At 42.9% G+C, this 18,918-nt stretch overlaps 1 protein-coding gene across 29 annotated transcripts in view; it reads right to left on the reverse strand.

Moving 5' to 3' along the window:
- Positions 1 to 18,918, reverse strand: part of FOXP1 (forkhead box P1) — a 379,700-nt gene that overhangs the window by 53,300 nt on the left and 307,482 nt on the right. For all 29 annotated transcript variants that reach the window (XR_011003135.1, XR_011003136.1, XM_068202259.1 and 26 more), the window contains 2 exons: positions 15,771 to 15,930; positions 9,508 to 9,712 (listed from right to left, as the gene is read on the reverse strand). Coding sequence is in view for 27 of the 29 variants with exons in the window: in XM_068202259.1 (XP_068058360.1) it covers positions 9,508 to 9,712; positions 15,771 to 15,930 (365 nt within the window). In the remaining 2 variants the exon portion in view is untranslated. The remainder of the gene's footprint in view (positions 1 to 9,507; positions 9,713 to 15,770; positions 15,931 to 18,918) is intronic.

The following is an 18,918-nucleotide window of genomic DNA, read 5'->3' on the forward strand; positions in this document are numbered from 1 at the left end:
GTGGTTTAACTGGTTCTGCATAAAGTAGAACAGGAAAAAAAAAAAAGGACTCGGATGCAACATGCATGTTTATACCTCCCATGACTGCATTTACCTTTTTGACTAAGACATGGCACAGAGTGTCCCACCTTAATTTCCCAACCCCGATTATGCCTCAGCCATTTCCCACACAACCAATGCTGAGCAGCTGACGTGTCATGTCAAACCCGCAGTTTGGAATTTTGATTTCCTAGCTGGGCTACTTTCTACTTATCCCTGCTAAATCTCATTTTATTCCTCTCCGAACAGTCTCCTAATTTATTCAGATTAAAACGGATTGATTCAGTATCTTAGTTTAATTAGGAAAAAAATGTGATCCAACCACTTTCTTGGGTTTTTTGGGGCTGGGGGGATGTTCTGCAGGTTTTTTTTTTCAGCTTGGTTTTTTTTTTTTTTAACACTGACTTTCAGCACAGCAATCCCATCCCTCTTACACACCCAATTCGCATGGCAGAGGGAGGTGGCAATGGCAAAGCTTTGGCCCCAATTCAGCAACCCTTTTAAGAACACACACAAGTATAAAAACACAGGATTAGACCTTGGACTTCACCGAGATGGAGGTGTAAAATTACCAACGAACATACACACTTTGTAAAAAGATCCTGTTTGCCAACCTTATTTTACTGTAATTTATATTCTGTTGTAACATTTGAATTTATAGTAAAAGAAAACACTGAGAAACAAGATCTGTACTTGTTCAACCAAATTCTATTCTGTTACATTTAGAGTTGAGGCAAGTCTTCCACTCTTATATAAACCGGTGATACGTCAACAAATATGATTAACAGGGATTATTCACGTCAGTATTTTTCACCCCTGTCCCACAGGCACAACAAAACCTGCGCAGAAGGTGACTGTCACATCACACACAGCCTGGCAGCTCGCTGGGGGGGGCCTTCGCCCACCCCACACCCCTGCAGCAGCAGCAAAGTGCCCTTGGGGAAATGTTTATAAAAATATAATTAAGATAAATAATGACTCCAAGGGAGAAATACAGCTAGAGCACTGCATTCTCTCTGCCGCATGCTCTCCCCCTGGAAGAATGCTGTTTAAAAAAGCACTAAAATCCAGAGGACACAAGCCTGCTTCCCCAGGGAAGCGTGCTGAATCATACAGGTAGTGTAAATATCATATGCTGCTGCAGGTGCTAGGCAGTCTATTTGTTTGTGTTTACTAAAAGGCATAACAAATAGTCCCACTAAATCAGAACAACACTTGGCATTGAACAGATAGGTAGCAGAGCAGCCACAAACCACACTCATGCAGCTAGATCTGAACTGCTGGGCAACACTAGAGCTTCACCCTGCTTTTTGGGAGGGCTCTTTGCCATGATTTGCCCCTCTCAGAGCACAGAGAAGCTCAGCGTCCTGTCTGAGCATCCTACTCCCAGGGAAAACGATGCAACAGCAGGAAAGAAAGCCAGAAAAAGACAAGAAGTACAGAACAGACTTGCATGACATACATGGCCAGCTAACATCGTTTACAGCTTTGCAACTTCTGAGTTAATTCACAGTATAAACAACAAGGAAAATGTTTCTTCCGAGCAAGACTTCCTGTAAACTGTTCATTAGAGCACGCGGAGCGCAGGGCTGTGCACCTGCTGATTAACCATGCGCTCCAAGAATAAACACAAACCCCAGCCAGCCAGATTGTTCTGGAATTTGCTCTGAGCTGATTTTTCTTCCCCCACGTTATAAATTGGATTCTACAATAAAACAAACAGCAGAACATAGGTTGCCGAGAGTTAAAATCTACTTTTTACACTACATTGACCACAGCACCCACAGGCACAGCTACAATGTCTTTCTATGAATGGGACAGATTGCCATATGGATGCAGACACTGAACAAGCTGTACAACTCCTGGCGACAAGTGCCTAGGGGACTGTCCTATATTAGCACCACCTGTGCTGTGGAAATTGTGCTCTGTGTATGAAATGGTATTTAAGGGCCCATCGTGATGTTATTTTTGAGTATATACAAAAAGGAAAATTACAGTTTAAAAGAATTTGCTGGCTAGCGGATCTGTTTCTCAGTTCCCGAGATCATCTCCCAAAGGAGCGGCTCTCCTCTTTATTCATGCAGCCCAAAATGACAAGCTGTAACACATATTAGCAGTTTCCCTGCCTGGGCTTATACCATCCTTTTAATGACAAGAATCTACTTCATAATATACATATGTTTTCCTGATCACACCGAAGAAATTACAGGCCCCCTACCTTACCACTACCAGCTACACAGAAAAACACCCCATGGCATTTCACAAACGTTGCTCCAGCAGCAAGCAGTACAATATGAATTTTCCTTGGGCTCCTTCCCCCACCCCTCTCTGTGCAGCAGGTAGAGCCACAAATCCTGATTACCAAATTTAAATGTGCATCTCACTACTTTGAAAATACAGCCATGTCTGCCTGACAAAAACAGAACTCCAGATTAGCACAAGATGCCGAGGGAGCGAGGAGAAGGGAAAAGTAGGGAAGAGAGGTTTGAGCAGTACCTAGCTGCTCTACGGAAAGAGATTTCCCCCTCTCCAAACTGCAAGAAAAAAAAGATGCCAAGTAAAAGTAAAGTAAAACAAATTGAATTAAAGAAAAACAGTTGTAAAGTGAACATTACAACCTGGGAAAAATGATGTCATTTTATTGAGAAACTCATTTTTTTTCCATTAAACCACAGTGAAACGGATAAAGTTTATACAGCTTAATGGTGGAGTTTTACTTTAAATGCTGCTCAATATCCTAGCAGTACGATATAACATGATATAACAGCTGTCATGCTAACTGCTCCATTTTTATTGAACAGCACAGAAAATAGTCACACAGAAGTCACCTCAGTCCTCTACTTCTACAGCCCTTTCAAGGGTGTTTCTGTTCTCACATTGTGCTATGCATGTTAAAAAAATAACACAGCTCTTTATCAGCTCCTTGCTCAGCTCTTCAGGACAATCAGACCTGACCAATTCTGAGGAAGGACAACTTGCACATAGGAGGAAATAAAAAGAAACAGAAATCCACAGTGCAGTAAACGAAAACCAGGTCCCTTTTTAAGAGTACTACATAAACACCTCTAATAAAAGAGGACAAATTTTCATTGGACTTTAAGTATTTAGACAGGAATGTTTTAGTAAAAGTTTAACTGCAAAGCGCATGCAATTAACAGAAAGCCATCAGCTATTTCTCTGGTATGTAAAAATAGCATTAAGCTGTATTAAATGCACGTGTAAGTATCTCAGTTGCAAGAAAAGGGAGGAGATATGCAAAGCACTCAGATATCAAACAATGATCTGTTGGCCAGATGGAGGAATAAAACAATACATATGCTAAAATTTGGAAGAGTTCTGTTAGGCGTCTGCCAAGGCTCACCCAATCTATTTTAAGTGCTTTTTGATACATTAGCTTAGTGTTTGGAGTTGTACAACTGATGGTTATTACACAGGACCAGAGAGAAGTGAAGCGCTGGCGTGCAGGAGCTCCCTGATGCCGGGGCAGCTTCCCAAGCATCAAACCCAGCACCCTCCTCCAGCCAGGGGCCACATCAAACAGGCTGGTTAACTTAGCATCTTTCGTAGGGAAAAGCAAGTAAAATAAGCTGCTTTTAGTTTAGTGCAGGAATTCCCTGAGAAGCGTGATGAAGGAGCTCCTGGGCAGAGTGAGGCGCAAGTGGAATTGTACAACTGATTTAGCAGCGTGGCAGACGGTGGGTGCGGGCAACGCACAGGAGGCTCCACACCCGCATCTGAACAGCATGAACAATAAAAAGTGCCTGATAAGGCTTAAAACTGAAGATTAACAGCCCCAGGTCTGAGTCACAGCCGGTGTTTTTTCAAAGCTGATTACAGAAGAGTGACTCAGAGGGGAGCCTGCTCAGTAACTGGTGGCATTTCTTTGGCAGGGGAGTGAGTGCCAAGGGATGGGACACGGGCACACACTTTGGGCTGTACCTGCACAGAGTAAATGGAGATGGCCAGGCTGGGGCCCTGCTGTCACAGTGTCATCGTCACCAACAGCCCAAGCAGCCCCACAGCCACTCCAGGTGCAATGAGAAGGACAGCAGCCATGTGGAAAGGAGGATGGTTTATCAGATACCCAGCCGGGCATCCAGGCTCAAGTCTCCCACTCCAACCTGGCTCCACAGCAAGGATGGAGGCACTTGAGCTGATCAGACCACGGGTAAGAGCACAAGGTCATGATGGGGTTTGAGTACATGGAGCAGCTAAATACCTCTTGGGAGGAAAGGCCCCAGGAACACCTATTTCTTAAGGGAGAATGGATCTGAGGCAACCTAATCCAACAGAACTCTGCTGATGGTGAAGGATAATAAACTAGAATCAGCTGCAGGGAGCAATTGAGGGGAGCTGACACGGCTGAGCAGATCCGAGGCTGGCACCAGTGCAGAATGAATGCCAGGGACTGAGTGGAGAGGCTGGCCAAGAGAGGATGGGACCCTGGGAGCATATGGACTGCAGGCTGAACTGTTTCATCCCAAGCATTAATAATGGACCCAAGTCTGTAATTCTTAATTGTGCTGAATCCTAATGCCCTCATCTAAGGGCCTTGGGATTTTGATGGAGGATCAGCTGGCATGGAAGATAACAACAGTAAAACACGAGGCATTAGGCCTAAGCAGCAGATCAATGGTCTGCCATGCCATTCCTCACTTCCCTTCAGAGCCTTCTCCAGACCCTGTCCTCCTGCCATGCTGGCAAGAAAAAGCAATTTTAAAATCCCCTTGTTTATCCCATCTATTTTTCCTATGAGATGGCTGCTTGCTTATGTGGAAGGACAAGACTCAAGCATATGTGGAGTCAAAGGCAATGAAGGGAAGAGATGGGACTGCTGGCAGATGGAGAAAGGTCTCTTGGACACGAAGCCTTTTAACTGCAACTCTTCACCTTACTTCTGGTAAACAACAGATGCACTTCTTAAATTAACAGGTCTGGACCTTCATTAACTCACTTGTTTATCTACAGCCTCCACCATCCTGGCTCTGCTGCAGTCACTGCAGGATGGTACGAGGGGATGGGACCAGCACAAGGTGTTCAACAGCTCCACTGCACCGCCAGACCTCCCAGTTCAAGCCCAAACTGGAGCAATCTCTGCCCACTGCAAAGCACTGATGAATTCTGCACTGTTCTGGTTTTCCAAACCTACCCACGTGGGGAATGTTCCCAAGCATGCAGGTTTCAGGATGCCCACTGTTAACTCTTAAACAGGTTTTACAGTTAGTAGCCACCTGAAGTGACCAGGCATCCCCCGCTTTGTTTTGGTGCTTTTCTTAAGAAAATAATCAAGTTTCTCCCAAATAAGATGCAGTGGAACAAGATGGAAAGTGGGTACTGCCCCTGACATTTCTAGGCACAGCAGATGTACTTAACTGACTCCTGTTATTTATTTATTTACTTATGTAGAGAAAAACTGCTTGTTACTGAAGAAACCCAAATGCTGATAAGATGATGAGAGGTTTGCATGCTGGTTGATGGTCTCACTTTCCCTTATCCTGAATGAATACAAGTATCTATAACTACGTATTTCCCTTAGGGTACTGATGACTGAGGTATGTTTATTGCATTGAGTGAATTTATATATATAATCAGCACAATAAACATTATTAAATTGTCTGAGTAAAATCAAAGCATGAAACACACAGTCAGTGCTGAATTCTAATGATGCTGAATGCCCATGATTGCATGGGGAAAGGATCTTAACAAGCCTTGATTTGAGCTTTGGCATCCGCCTCACAAATCACACGAAATGTTCCCTCTTTAATAGTGCTGAATATTGATAAATGTCTCTGCACGGCACAACAGGGAAGTTGGTCTCTATTGGCAATCTTTACCAAAGTGTGTTTTTTCCTTCTCTACACTCAAGGGTTTACCCTGAATGATTTAATTATAATTTTCCTTGTGTAAGACAAATTAAAGAGGAGAGTAGGAGTGTCATGCCAAAGCAGATTATTTATCTCCTTAACAGATTGCTGTGCACCAAACCCCAGAGCTGCTGCTGCTGCTACTTACAGAAACTGGGCGAAATGTGGGACAAAAGCATAGATGTAATATACATTTAAAGTCCAAATGAATGAAAGCATTAACCCATTATTTAGAGCTGGAATTGTTTCATTCTCAGGGAAGCCATACACACAGAGCATGCAGAAACCAAGTGCAGCACCACCGTGTTCTCTGGCCCAGGATGGAGGGTGCCTCCTGCTTTTGAACGTATTTTTGTTTTTTGGACATCCTGAGTGACTCTGGCCATCTATCTGCTGTTTGCTTTTTAGTCACAAAGGAGAAATTTTGCTGCCACTGGGCCCCAAGGACAGCAGCCCCACAGTGGGCAGTGTCACCAGAGCTGTGTCCCTGCAGCCTGTGCAGAACCCCAGTCTGGGCTGGCGGCACGGCGACGCGTGGGCACGCCAGGCAGCCAATGACTACTGCTCCTGCTATTTTAAACCCCTTGTTTATAACCAGAATGTGTTTTTACCCAAGATACAGAGCAGATCTGCTGCTCGCCTGCTGATTCTAACACAGGTGCCTCCTGTCTCGCAGGTCTGGAGCAGCCTCACAACCTGACCTGTGGGATCAGGAACCCCCTAAAACACAGTCTGAACTATCCCAGTGACATGTGCCAGAGATGACAGTGATGATAGTAACTCCCACATAACCAACTTGCCTCCTGCAGCCCACTCCTTCTCAAAAGCCCAAGAGAAAGGGGTTGAAAACAGCTTTACAGCACACCCTAAAAGTTAATGTTACCTGTATATGATTATTTATGGCTGCTGGGCAGTCGTTATGATGTGGCTGTGCTTAACTGTTAGGACACTTGCAGATTTTACTATGTGCTTTTTATTGTTGGTTAAATCTAAATAAATAGCTCTTGCTTGTATCAGACCAGAGCTAACATAGGGTTAGCACAGAAGGTGTAGGAATGAGGGGAAATCCACAAGTCAAAAACCTTCCCTGGCCAGCCCAGGCTGTGACTTATGTGATGGGAGGTGGAAGGGCTGATTCCTCCCTTGTGAGCCCTACCCACAGCCCCATCTGACCTGAGCCTGAGCTAGGGACTGCCTTCAAAAGTCTCCTTAGATTTGTTGTGCTGAACCAGATGAGTACAAGAACACACACGGACTTCATTCTCAGTCCAGCAAAATCATGCTCCCACCAGACCCATCATTTTTCTAGTCTTAACCTTTGCAATCAAAAAATTACTAAACACCTGCTTGTGCCTGTGCTCTCTTTTGCAAGCCCACTAAAATTTCACGTTCTGTGAGCTTTCAAACCTGTATGTGATGGCAGAGCACAGCAACTCTTCCCTCTCTGCTTACTCCTCACCCCAAACTCCCTGCCTGTAGATAAATATCCTTTCAGAAAGGAAACCAGTGCAAAATATCTCACCAAGAGGAGTTTCTGTGTCACATGAAATCCAGGCAGGCACCAGGGTGCCTGATGAGACTGCAACAAAACCCTTAAGTGCATCAGGAGGCATTCTCCTGCCTGTAGTCTGCTCTACTTATGGATAAACATGTAATTCAATCACTGCAGCAAATGGATGGCATAAAGCCTCCATGTACCAAAGAGAGGCAGGACAAAGCAAAGTCTGTAGCTCTCTTATATGTATTGCCAAATATACCTATTTTGTATTTTGATATTTCAGGGAATTCAACAGATATGCAAGAAAAGTATAAGGCAAGCTTCATAACGCAGGTATTGATTCCAGCACTGAGGATTTAGTCTTCTTAACTAAGACAATCTCAAACAATACCACGGCATGTTTATGCCTTCCTAATTAATCTGGAACTTTACTAACAGGAGCATGTGTATCACCTTGTCTGTAGATCCCAACTGCCTCCAGGCCACAATTACAGGACTCAGACACAAGGATTTCCAGGTCTGCTCAACATTATACACAGAGAAAATTCTTACTTCAGAACAGATTCCTGTATTTCCATTGCATTTCAAACTGAACTGAATCTGCTGCCTGGTTTAGACTGCCATTAGCAGGCAGCATGTGCCTCTATTCAGTGAAAGATCCATCTTGCTGCATGGGGTTTTTACTTTATATACTCAGTTAAGAAAAACCTAGATAAAAAATTTATTGAAAAGCCATAAACCCATCTTGTTCAGTTCTACATGCAGCAAAAAGGGAATTAATTGTTTAATAAACATCAAATTTTTTTTAGTATCCCATGGAAGTCTTCATGAAAACCACGTCCTTGGCACTTACATGCATTATAAACATATTCACTGATATTCCCACACACATCCTTGCAATGGGTATATAAAGGATGCCTTACACACACAGCACTTCTTCCAGCAGTGGGTGTGCTCTCCTTTAAAATCTATCTATTCCCAGCAGCACTATTTTCTTAATATCAGAAAGATATAAGAGGTATTTATATAGCTTCCCTATCAATCTACTTTCAGACCACCAGAAATACAAACTCTATGGCTTAAAAATTCCATTATCCTCTTTCTAATGAATGAAAGGAGGATGGAAAGACAAAGCCATCAGTTTCCATAAAATCCAGCTTTCACTAGTGTCTGCTGTAACATTTCTAGATGGGCAAAGGGACTCTCCTGAATGCAAAGGAGCACTGCCCTCCCCACTGCGCCCACTCCTCGAGACCCTTCCTCCTCCTCCTCCTCCTCCTCCTCCTCCGGCAGCGACGCCGAGGCTACAGCCGGCGCTGGCACCCACGGCCCCGGCGCCTGGGCCTGTCTATCTCCCCAGAAGCAAAAGTTACGCTGTTAGACACGCCTCAGTGAAATCTGGGGGTGTAAAGAAACAAACCTGCAATAAAGCATCCTCTGGAATAAAGCAGAGCCCGCGCCGAGAAGCACGTCAACAGACAACCCCTGATTTAAGCCATTTCTTTTAACAATGCAAGCCATGCAAGTATAAATTAACTCACACTTTTAAAAGCCAAACAACACCAGTTAGCTAATTTTATCAGCAGTTTAAAAAAAAGAGAAAAAGCCACTTTGTTTTAGAGAAACCCGGTGAACTCAAGCCTACTGTGTCATGTGAAAGCAGGTAATACAGAATACAAAAAGGCAAATATGTTAGATGAGATAGGGCACCAAAATTTGGTAGAAAAATGGGGATTGTACTGACCAACAGATTTTCTTGCTCACCTCCAGCCTGTAAACCCAAAACACAACAAGAGTACCACCACCTGTGATGCAAAACTCAAAGAAACCCCAGCTTCTTCACACTTCCCAATACGCTTATCCAATGCACTTCTAATTAGCTAATTGTGCCCACATTGATCCAATTAACAAGCCATAAAGATCTGAACAAAAGGAGCATATTCTGCCCAGTGGAGACTCTATTCAACCTTGCCAACACCAGACAGAGCAAGACGTGGAGGACAAAACTGAGGCCAAGGCGCTTGGCCACCGCTCCCGAGCGTTTCGCCATCGCTCCGGGACGCTGCTCCCAGATGCTCAGGGTGGAAAAAACCCGCAGGCGCCTACCTCTCCCGTTTAGGAGTGTGGACTGATAGCTGTCCGTTAGTTGAGGCGTGTGGGTTGATGATTAAGGAGGTCTTGGAGGGCGCGGAGGAGGAGACGCAGGTGGTGGACAGGTCCAGGCTGCTGTGGTTGTTGCTGGCTGCCTCCTCCGCTGTGTGCGAGCTTGTCACTTCCTTCCAGAGCTGCTGCAGTTCTGTTGGAATCATGCCTGAAACAAACAAATTGGATAATTAAATCAATTAACAGCTAATTCGGCCGTCTTCAAACAGTAATTAAATCAAAGAGTCAGTAAACAAAGCCTAGTGTTAGTTTTGCCTGTGTGTGTTTTTGCGCATGTATTTTTTTTTTTTTTAATAACTAAATGCTAATACTGCACTGCACGACTCTGCTACGCTCCGGTGTGACACCTGCAGTACTCATGGAATGCAAAATCCGGGCTGTGGGGCACAGACATCCACATAACACCACACCTAGACCAAACGTCATGTTAAATATTGTAATTTTTTGCAATTTTTACATCAGAGTCCCTGCTTGGGCAAAAATCGTCCCCACGCCCACAGCAAGGCTGAGAGCAAAGGTGGCCATTGGCTATTCTATGTTCAGCTAAGAAATTAAATTCCTGTATTTTCCCACAATTTTTTTGCCTTTTTTTTTTTTTAGGAAAGTGACTACTTTCTAGCCTGTTAATAAAAACAAGGAAGGTCTTAGGAAAAAAAATACTCAGCTTTATTATTATGACAACATGAACCACAACATGACTAATTTTGTGCTTAAGTTTTAAATGATGACAAATAGCTTTGTTATTAAATACAGTTTTTATTAATCACTTTTAGACGTAAATTATGAATTCATATTGTCTTCCTGAAATGCTTTTCAAATTTTAACAGTCAAATTGATTATACTATGATTATTTCATTAACACACCTATCTTTCTCATTAATTTTGGTTTCTCGAACTGCTCACTTAATTGATGGATGTGTCTACCGAAAAACTGTATAACTTTCTATACAAGTAACACTATTATTACTGTCATTTCTTAAATCGATGCTAATGAGCCATTCAAAAGTAAAATGAAAACAGAAAATAAGCTTCAAGAAAAAATAACAATAAAAATTTGTATTTTTTTAAATGTGCCAAAGTGGACACCAGGGTTAGGGAGACAACATTCAGTAACTAATGCAAGTGAAGACTGCAAACTCCAATGGGCCAAATGGAAGGCGAACCATGTGCTCAGGCTGAGATCATGCTTTTGGATAAAGCTGATGTTTGTGACATGATCCAACAAGTCAAGTTTCTCTCACTACAGACTATTTCAGTGCTCTTTCAGAGAACGCCATGGGAAAAAATTAGCAGTAGAGACACGTCACTCAAATATTCAGGGAAAATAATTAATAATAATAAGCCAGTGTCTGTGTGTTTTTAAAGAGGTTTCTCATGAGTGTGCTTCCAGCTCATCGTTTGGGTGACTGTTCATTGTTTCACCATGCTGTAGCTCTGGAGCTATCCTAAGGAAAACTGCCATTTTCTGAGTGTACAGCAGCAGCTCTCACAGGCATGTACCTCACCCAACCTAAGGTATTGAAATAAAAAAAAAAAATAAGGCAGTATGCATTATATTCATTTGAAACACATAATAAAAAATGCCAAGGTCTAAATTTAATTTATTTTTGTCATTTAGAATACAATGGATAGATAATCATCTCAACGTGATCAGCCAAACATCTTTACTTTGCTAAACTGTTAAAGATTTTAATTATGCTAGCTTTGGAGAGCACTGGTCTAATGAGGCGATAGACTCCAGAGAATCTAAGTGGTTAAGAACTGTGAAATGAGTCTGATAGGATTTTTTTATATTCACCGTGGATCGTTTGCATATCAAAGAGGAGTAAATTATTGCACGACAGACCAATAACCTTCCCCGCCTTTCCCAGAGTAGCATTAACAAAAACAGTTGGTCTCCGGTAACGGTTCACTACAAAAAAATGCTGAAATCCTTAAGTATCTGCAATTAATATATATTAGGGAAGAGGCTTCAATTTATACATTAAGTGATCAGATATTCTTAGGACACATCACTGAAGCCACGTCATTTTCCTTTCATCAGCCCCAAATGCCAATTATATTTTGATGGATTTTGTCCCAAATGAGCATTTAGTTATTAGACATATTCAATTATTACTTGTCCCCTGGAATTAAACCTCTGAGCAAATTAAACAAAGAAAAAGGTCAGTACACAAGCCCGTGTCCTGTTTTGCTGTGTGGGGGCTATTATTTTCAAACACCTTGCAAAGTGACAGTGTGGGATGTATTTTTAGCTAACACGCTTGACAGGACTGTCTGCGCACTAACAATTACCTGTGAGCAGGGCTGACCCTTACACACTGTTTACTCAGTTGAAACAATAGTGAATAGACTTGTCTGTTGATGATAACATATTGATATGAGAACATATGAGCCGACACCTATTTTTATTTTCCAGAATAAGCAAATAGGGAAAGAATAACTGGCGTTTTTTCACTTTTTTTTTTTTTTTTAATCTGGATTTCTGCAGGTTTTTAATTAAAAACAGGCTATATCATCCACTCTCCTCTCCTCCTGGTCACTTCTGGATCTACCAATGCTTTCTCTCAAGGAAAAGCCTGAAAATGTTACAGCCACTAAAACAGACACACACATGATATTTATGCCTCTAGAAGTCAAAGTGTTTCATCTAACTTCCTATACAAGAGTAACTCCCATTAGTACCAATAACAACTATACCACAGATGGAAGGAAAAATAAAATATACCCAGTTTTGTGGGGGAAAATGCTGGAGATAATAAGGATTTTAGGCTGGGTGACATTAATTTAAAGAGCTAACTGTGATGTCATACGTGCCTGCACACAACCCCTTGCCAAAAATTGATTACATCACCTGATTAATAAAATAAAATTAGAAATAGCCTCTCTCCTCCTGCTCTAAATTTAGTTCCTTTAGAATAATTCTGGAGAGAATTCCTGACTAGCCTGTCAAACTGGGCAGCTGAAAGGTATGCTCATCACTCATCCAGCAAAATGGTTAAATAAAATAATGGAACAAATGGCAAAAGCAAGTCAAATAGATCCACGACCACTCGCAATAAATTATGTAATTTACCATTTAACAGTCTCATTTTAACAGTGAGAGCTAAATTTCAAGTCAGATTCCCAGAACTGCACTGCAATTACCCGGGATCGCTGCAACTTCCTAAGGACCAGAACAGGATTCAGACCTGGAACTGCCAAATCTACGGGAGCAATCAGGCACCCGGATGTCTCAGTCCTATTATTTTCACTCACTGGTGATCTGAAGTGTGATTTGCAGTTTCATTTTGAAGATACTGAAGATCTCACTCTCGCAGCTCAGGACACTGCTGAAATGGGGTTTATTTTAAAATTGCTGCTATGAACAGATGTAAAATCTAGATTATAGAAGTGTCTAAATACTAAGCAGAAAAGATTACACAAATATAACATTAAAGGATGTGCTATTTTGTTTGAGACAATAGGAGAGCACTAAAAACCAAAATGAAACTAAAATACAGATTTAAACAATCTATTAGTTCTGAAAACATAACAAAATGTCACTTATGAAGTAGCATTCTCTCCTTGGAAACATTTATTACTATTACAGATACTTAAGAATAAAAGCAAAATGTTTTTAACTAAATTCACAGCTACATTTACTAGAGGGATGATTTTGTTTCTTTTATACACACATTTACAGTATTTGTCTCAGTCTTGCAAACTGTTCTGGAAACAAAAGGGCATGAGAGATGTAATTTCTTTTTCAAATAAGAAGTGTCCATTACCAATTACTTTAAACTATAGCCCTGGCACTTCATTGCATTTTTCAGGACAACTAGTCCTCTTGATTATGAAAGAAAATGTAGGCACAGGTTTAAAAAATGTATGTTGTGGGGACAGTTGACAGATTACTGCTCACGGAACTCAATTTCCCAACCCCAGGTATCAGCGGCTCAAAGACAAACAGAGTTGCTCAACCTCTTTGTGTCCTTGTACCTCCATACCCAGGTGACCATGTTCAAGCAAGCAGAAAGTTGATTTAAACCTCATAATGACATCAGTTTTAAGCCATCGTCTCTCTGATAAAAAGGAATAAAACATCGTGCTGGATTGCAACCTGCCTCGAGTCTCAAGTCCCTCTTTGCTGCCGGCTCCCGCCACCCCCGACGCTCGCAGCTCATTTCCCTGCCAGAACCAGCCCTCTCTGCTTATGTTTGTGTCGTCTCTGGTGTGCAAGTCAGCACCCCTCAGGTTTTAAATACGCTCCTGGGCGAGGACTAATAGTTACACTTCCCTGCTAACCATATCAATCAATGCCACGACGGCTGAATTACCTACTGGTGTCTCTGATGTGTTACTGCACAGATTACACTTCATGCATCACCACATTCATTTCTTTCACATTACACATGAGCGTGTCTTGTCACTGCCCAATTGCCCTCCTTTGGACAGCTTAACTGATGGACTATACAATGAACCTTACTGAGCCAACTTAATGGTATAGGAGCTGTGGGAAAAATTAGCAAGGTTGAAGCTTGAGTCCGGTGGGTGTGTGGGAACAGCCTGAGATACTTCCAGCAATAAATCTGAGGTGTAATTGATGCACGTTAAAACATCTTGCAAACATAAATGGCATTTCATCTACGTGCCCTTTTTTCCTGGACTCATTTCACACCTTCTCCCCATCACTCTGCATCGATGGTGACTGACCAGGTACTGCCCCAAGCCTGATCCTGCAGCTTCCAGCTGGGCACCACCTTCCCATGGATCAGCCCCCAGCTCATGCGCAGCGCTGCTCTACACCAGGCATCCAGTTTTGGGATGCTGGGAAGTTGAACTGAGACTTGGGGAGTCAAAGATCAGACCCCCAAAAGCTCGGCCTCTCAACACAGGAGTTAAATCCTCAAATACCTTCCTGGGTCTGGCAAAAATAAGCCTAAATAAAGCATGTCAGCCACACAGCAAAGCAGATTCCACTCCCCAGTATGGCCTCTGTTCATCCATATAAGTTAATATTCACCAGCCGCCTCACTCTCTTTTTTTGCAGCTATGTACACAGAAAAAAAAGGAAGGTGAAGAACAGAAGCAATTTCGTTTTTTCCCCTCCATTTAAGTGAACAGGGCTGAATGTAAATTCATTGTGTGATTTAGAAACTAAGAACAACCCTAAGGCTGCTTTCAAGATCCCAAATCATTCAACCTGGGCTGACTCAAGCTATAAAGGTGAATGTTCACATTTATTATGGAGCAAGGGAGGGAGAAGCCAGGATTATTCAGAAATACCAGCATCATGGTTGATGCCATGGCATGCCTGAGCCCTGCCAACTCCAAACAGTCTGCTTTAACCACAGCAGCCAGAGCTCAGGCAAGTCTGTTAAACTGTCCCATGGCTTACAGACAAACACAGTTTAAAAAGTAAAATAACAAATTTAAGCCAAAAAAGAAAAGAGAGAATAAAAACCCTAGGTTATAATCACTGTCAAAAGTGTTGTGGATTTAAGTAGTGCTTTCAGTGTATCAATGTCTTAAAAAAATAAAATAAATTGGGATTTCAGGAAAGCAGTAACTTCTTGCAGAGTGCAGGACGGAATAAAGACGTAGGAGGATCTAATTGTCAATAACACCATTACAATTAAAAGGAGTTAATCCCAATAATTTGCCTCAGTGTGGAGGAAGGAACAGAAGCACCAAGGCAGTGACACAAAGGCTGTGGAGAGCAGCCGTGTCCCCTCTCCCTGGCAGCCACAGCCAAGGGCACTCAGAGCTCCCCAGCCTGTGGGTCACAGAGCTGCTCTGTGCCAGCTCATGGCCAGGCTGGGACCAGGAAGGCCCAATCAACACATCTGGGAAAGGAAAAGCTGCTCTCACACACCCTTAGCCATGAAGCCAGCAGCAGGAATCGATAAAGACTCCTCCTGTGAAGGATTCCGAGCCCAGATGAACACAACCAGCAGCTCTGACTCTGCCAGACCGGCTACAGCTGTGCAAACTGCATGTGAACTCCAAGCCCTCTGCACCCTGCCAGTCAGAACAGCCCAGGATTGCAGCACCGCCCTTCTCAAAAAATACCTTCCTAATGCCCACCCTGCCCATCGGAATCTTTCTGTGCTTATTATTTTATGAACCAGTGAGCTCTTTCTCTCTCTCTCTCCCCACCACGTGACAATTCTGTGTGAGTGTGCACCCCTGCCCTGGCTCTGCCACCCAAACCCCTCACCTACCTTGTGCAAGGGGTTGCAAAGGCAGAGTAGGCTGCCCAGGCTGGATTGTCAGCAGCCCCTGACGCTGCAGAGACAGGAGGTGCTGCTGCTGCAACTGCTGCATCTGTAAGAGCTGCTGCTGAAAGGCCAACTGCTGTGTGGCCACTTGCTGCTGCTGGGGCTGGAAAAAACAACAACAAAAAATTAAAATGCACACTTGTTAATACAAGAGCAAAGCAGAGGATTCACAGGGCCCCTTGTCTCAACTTGCTTCAATTTCTGATGGCAGTCACTTGGTATCAAGGCCAAACCAGCGAGCCCACCAACCCTGGCAAAGATCCCAAGGTATGGTCAGATGCTGGAGCTAACACAGGGCTGCAGGTTCCCATCCCCAGTGGTTAGCTTTCACCCAGCCTAAATCCCTGCTGCCATCCCAACTACAAATGTCTACAGCATTTCTTGGTCCATGTGCTCCTGTTTTACCCCAGACATGGCTGTGTTCCAGTGGGTAAAGCAAATGCTGATGAAAATCCTGGGTAATTCTTTGAGGCAAAGAACATGAGAATCACACCCCATGATCACATCACACTTAGATGTGACAAGAAACCCTGCACTGTGCTCTGTTTGCTCATTCAAGGGCTGTCTCAACTATTAAGGCAATTCGACTGGCTTAATTTATGGTATTTTATACTCACTCTCCTTCATCCATCAAGCCTCACAATACTTTCTGTTACACTGGAATTATTCTGTGCTGTATTTAAGGCTGCCACTTCTGCACTTTGAAATTTTTAATTATTCTCACTAGAAAGAAGATGGAGTTACTTTACTCCACAGGGATGTGAACCTTGAACCTTCGAGGTGTAAAAGAACATGTTGCTTTTCTCACTACTGTACCCGGAGAAGCTTTTAACTACTCTGTTTATCACTTCTGACATAAATAAATGAGAAAAAATCAGACCTTTGAAGAAGAAAAACTTCATCTAATATTGTTAATTAGCCATGACAAACGATGAAATAACATTGTAAATCTTTCATAGAAACAGCCACTAGATTTTAATTACACACATTCATAATTTAGCAAACAACATCTTACTTGAATGTGAGTGTTTAATATGTACAGTACTCGAGGCTTCAGAGTCCTTAATTTTGTTCAGTTAAGGAAGCCTCTAGGTTTTGCTTCCATGCTCATCTTGTATTTTATTTGCTTTGTTCTTTAAAATCCATGAAAGGCTTTGCATTTTGATAAATATCTTTTTATTTATTGTACAATGACAGGAGGAAAACTTTTGTTGTGTAAAACATCAATACATCATGCCAGTGTTTAGCAGTTCCTTGTGCTAGCCAAAAAAAATTAATGTAGATTTCCTTAGTAATTATCTGAGTGATAGAAAGATAATACAGTGCAGTAGTACAATAAATAGAAGGAAATTATCTAATATCCCTAATCTGCTAGGAATCATATCAAGGTGGAGGTCTTACACACATTATGGCTAACAATTATGGAAAGAAAATTAACTCTTACCAAACTGCACACTTTCACAAACACACCCCAGCCAGATCCCGAGCTTTCTGTGGCCCTTCCTTGACACCAAGCCAGAGGATCAATGGCTCCATTCCCTACTGGTGTTACACAGGGAAAAAGTCCCACCAGAGCTGCTGGAGCACAACTGACAGACATCAACCGTGGCTTTGACCCCCACCTTCTCGTACCACCATGCCCCATAAATCCTAATGCTGCAACTGACTTAATACCCACAACGCTGAAGTCAGCCATTCCATTCATCTTATTTATAAACTCAATTTATCTTGTTTCCAAAGAAAACCTTGGACTTCAGGAACACATCTAAACAAATAGGTGTTTGGATATTCTGAAACTCAGAGTTTACATTTCTTTGCAACAGCTTGCTCTGACACATCCATTTGTTGCAACTATTTGCAACAGCACCATATGCATGCAGGCCCCAGCAACAGTTGTATTGAGCTAAAGTAATGTTTGCCTCCGTAAATATTAATTTTAAAATATATACACTTAAAGTATTTCTATTAATATATTTATATTAATAGTACTAGTAGTAAGCTGTGTTTTATGTATTTGCCATACGAGTGCAAAGTTAGCACACAGGTTCTTTTTAAAAAAAAACCCTTTATATCAATCGAATGATGCCCTTTTGGGTTGTCTTCTCAGCTATCCTAAGAAAAGCTCTTGAACACACTCTACTTTGAAAAGCCAGGATATAAAAGTATACAAGGCCCATTGTCCAAGAAAGAATTTAAAAGCAAGACACGTTGCCAAACTGCGCTCCCCACCCAGTTACCAAACACAGGATACAAGGCAGTTTGTTTACTTCTCACAATTGAATGCATACAAAAAAGGTCTCGGTGCAGTCCTGTTGTCAGGTCAGTAGTCAGTGTTAAAATGCTGAAATATCCTGATAAAACTTGCATTTTTGATCCCCTCCCTAAAGCTTCTGTCAAAGGTCTGTTTTCCTTTCTTAGGTTACTCCCTACTGCCTAACATAAACTGTCACAGTGCCGGAGGACAAACGGCCCTGCTCGGGAAACAGCGCGCTCCGTCCAGCGCCGCGGCTGCGCCGGACCCTGAGCACCCCCCTGGCTCTGGGGAGCCCCGAATTTTCCAGAGGAGAGCAGGAACAGGGCTGAGATCCCCCCCAGCACCTTTGCCCCTCACTGTTGGGTGCTGCTCACCCTCTGCTACCCGACGCAGCCCTTGAGTAAAACCCCCAGGAACCTCTCTGGGGTCTGTCTGTTGCTCTGCTCGGGGGTCGGGTCCCGTTCACCAGCGGGGCTGGGGAGGTTTGTTGTGTTTTCCTTTTTTCACGACAGCACAATAGGACAAGGCACTCACAAAATGACTTGGGGGATGCCGTACATGAATGCGCTTGTTCCATCTGTCAAGGTACAAGCTCAGCCCTCGTTAGCACGGCAGCCGCCGGCCCCCACCACGGCGCTGCCCCTCAGTTTTCAGTGCCAGAGGGAGGGGGAAGAAATAAAATAATACAAGACCACCTTTTCCATGCTAATTTAGCAAGAATAGCCTCCTTAAGCTGGGCTGAACAAACCTGTGGGGTGAAATGCATTGTTGAAACGGATCTCCGCTAAAACCATCAGCAAAAATACTCCCCCCCAAACCCCTAGAATAAGCTGAAGA

The sequence above is a fragment of the Anomalospiza imberbis genome, chromosome 11 (genome assembly GCF_031753505.1).
Source record: "Anomalospiza imberbis isolate Cuckoo-Finch-1a 21T00152 chromosome 11, ASM3175350v1, whole genome shotgun sequence".
Taxonomy (NCBI): Eukaryota; Metazoa; Chordata; class Aves; order Passeriformes; family Viduidae; genus Anomalospiza; species Anomalospiza imberbis.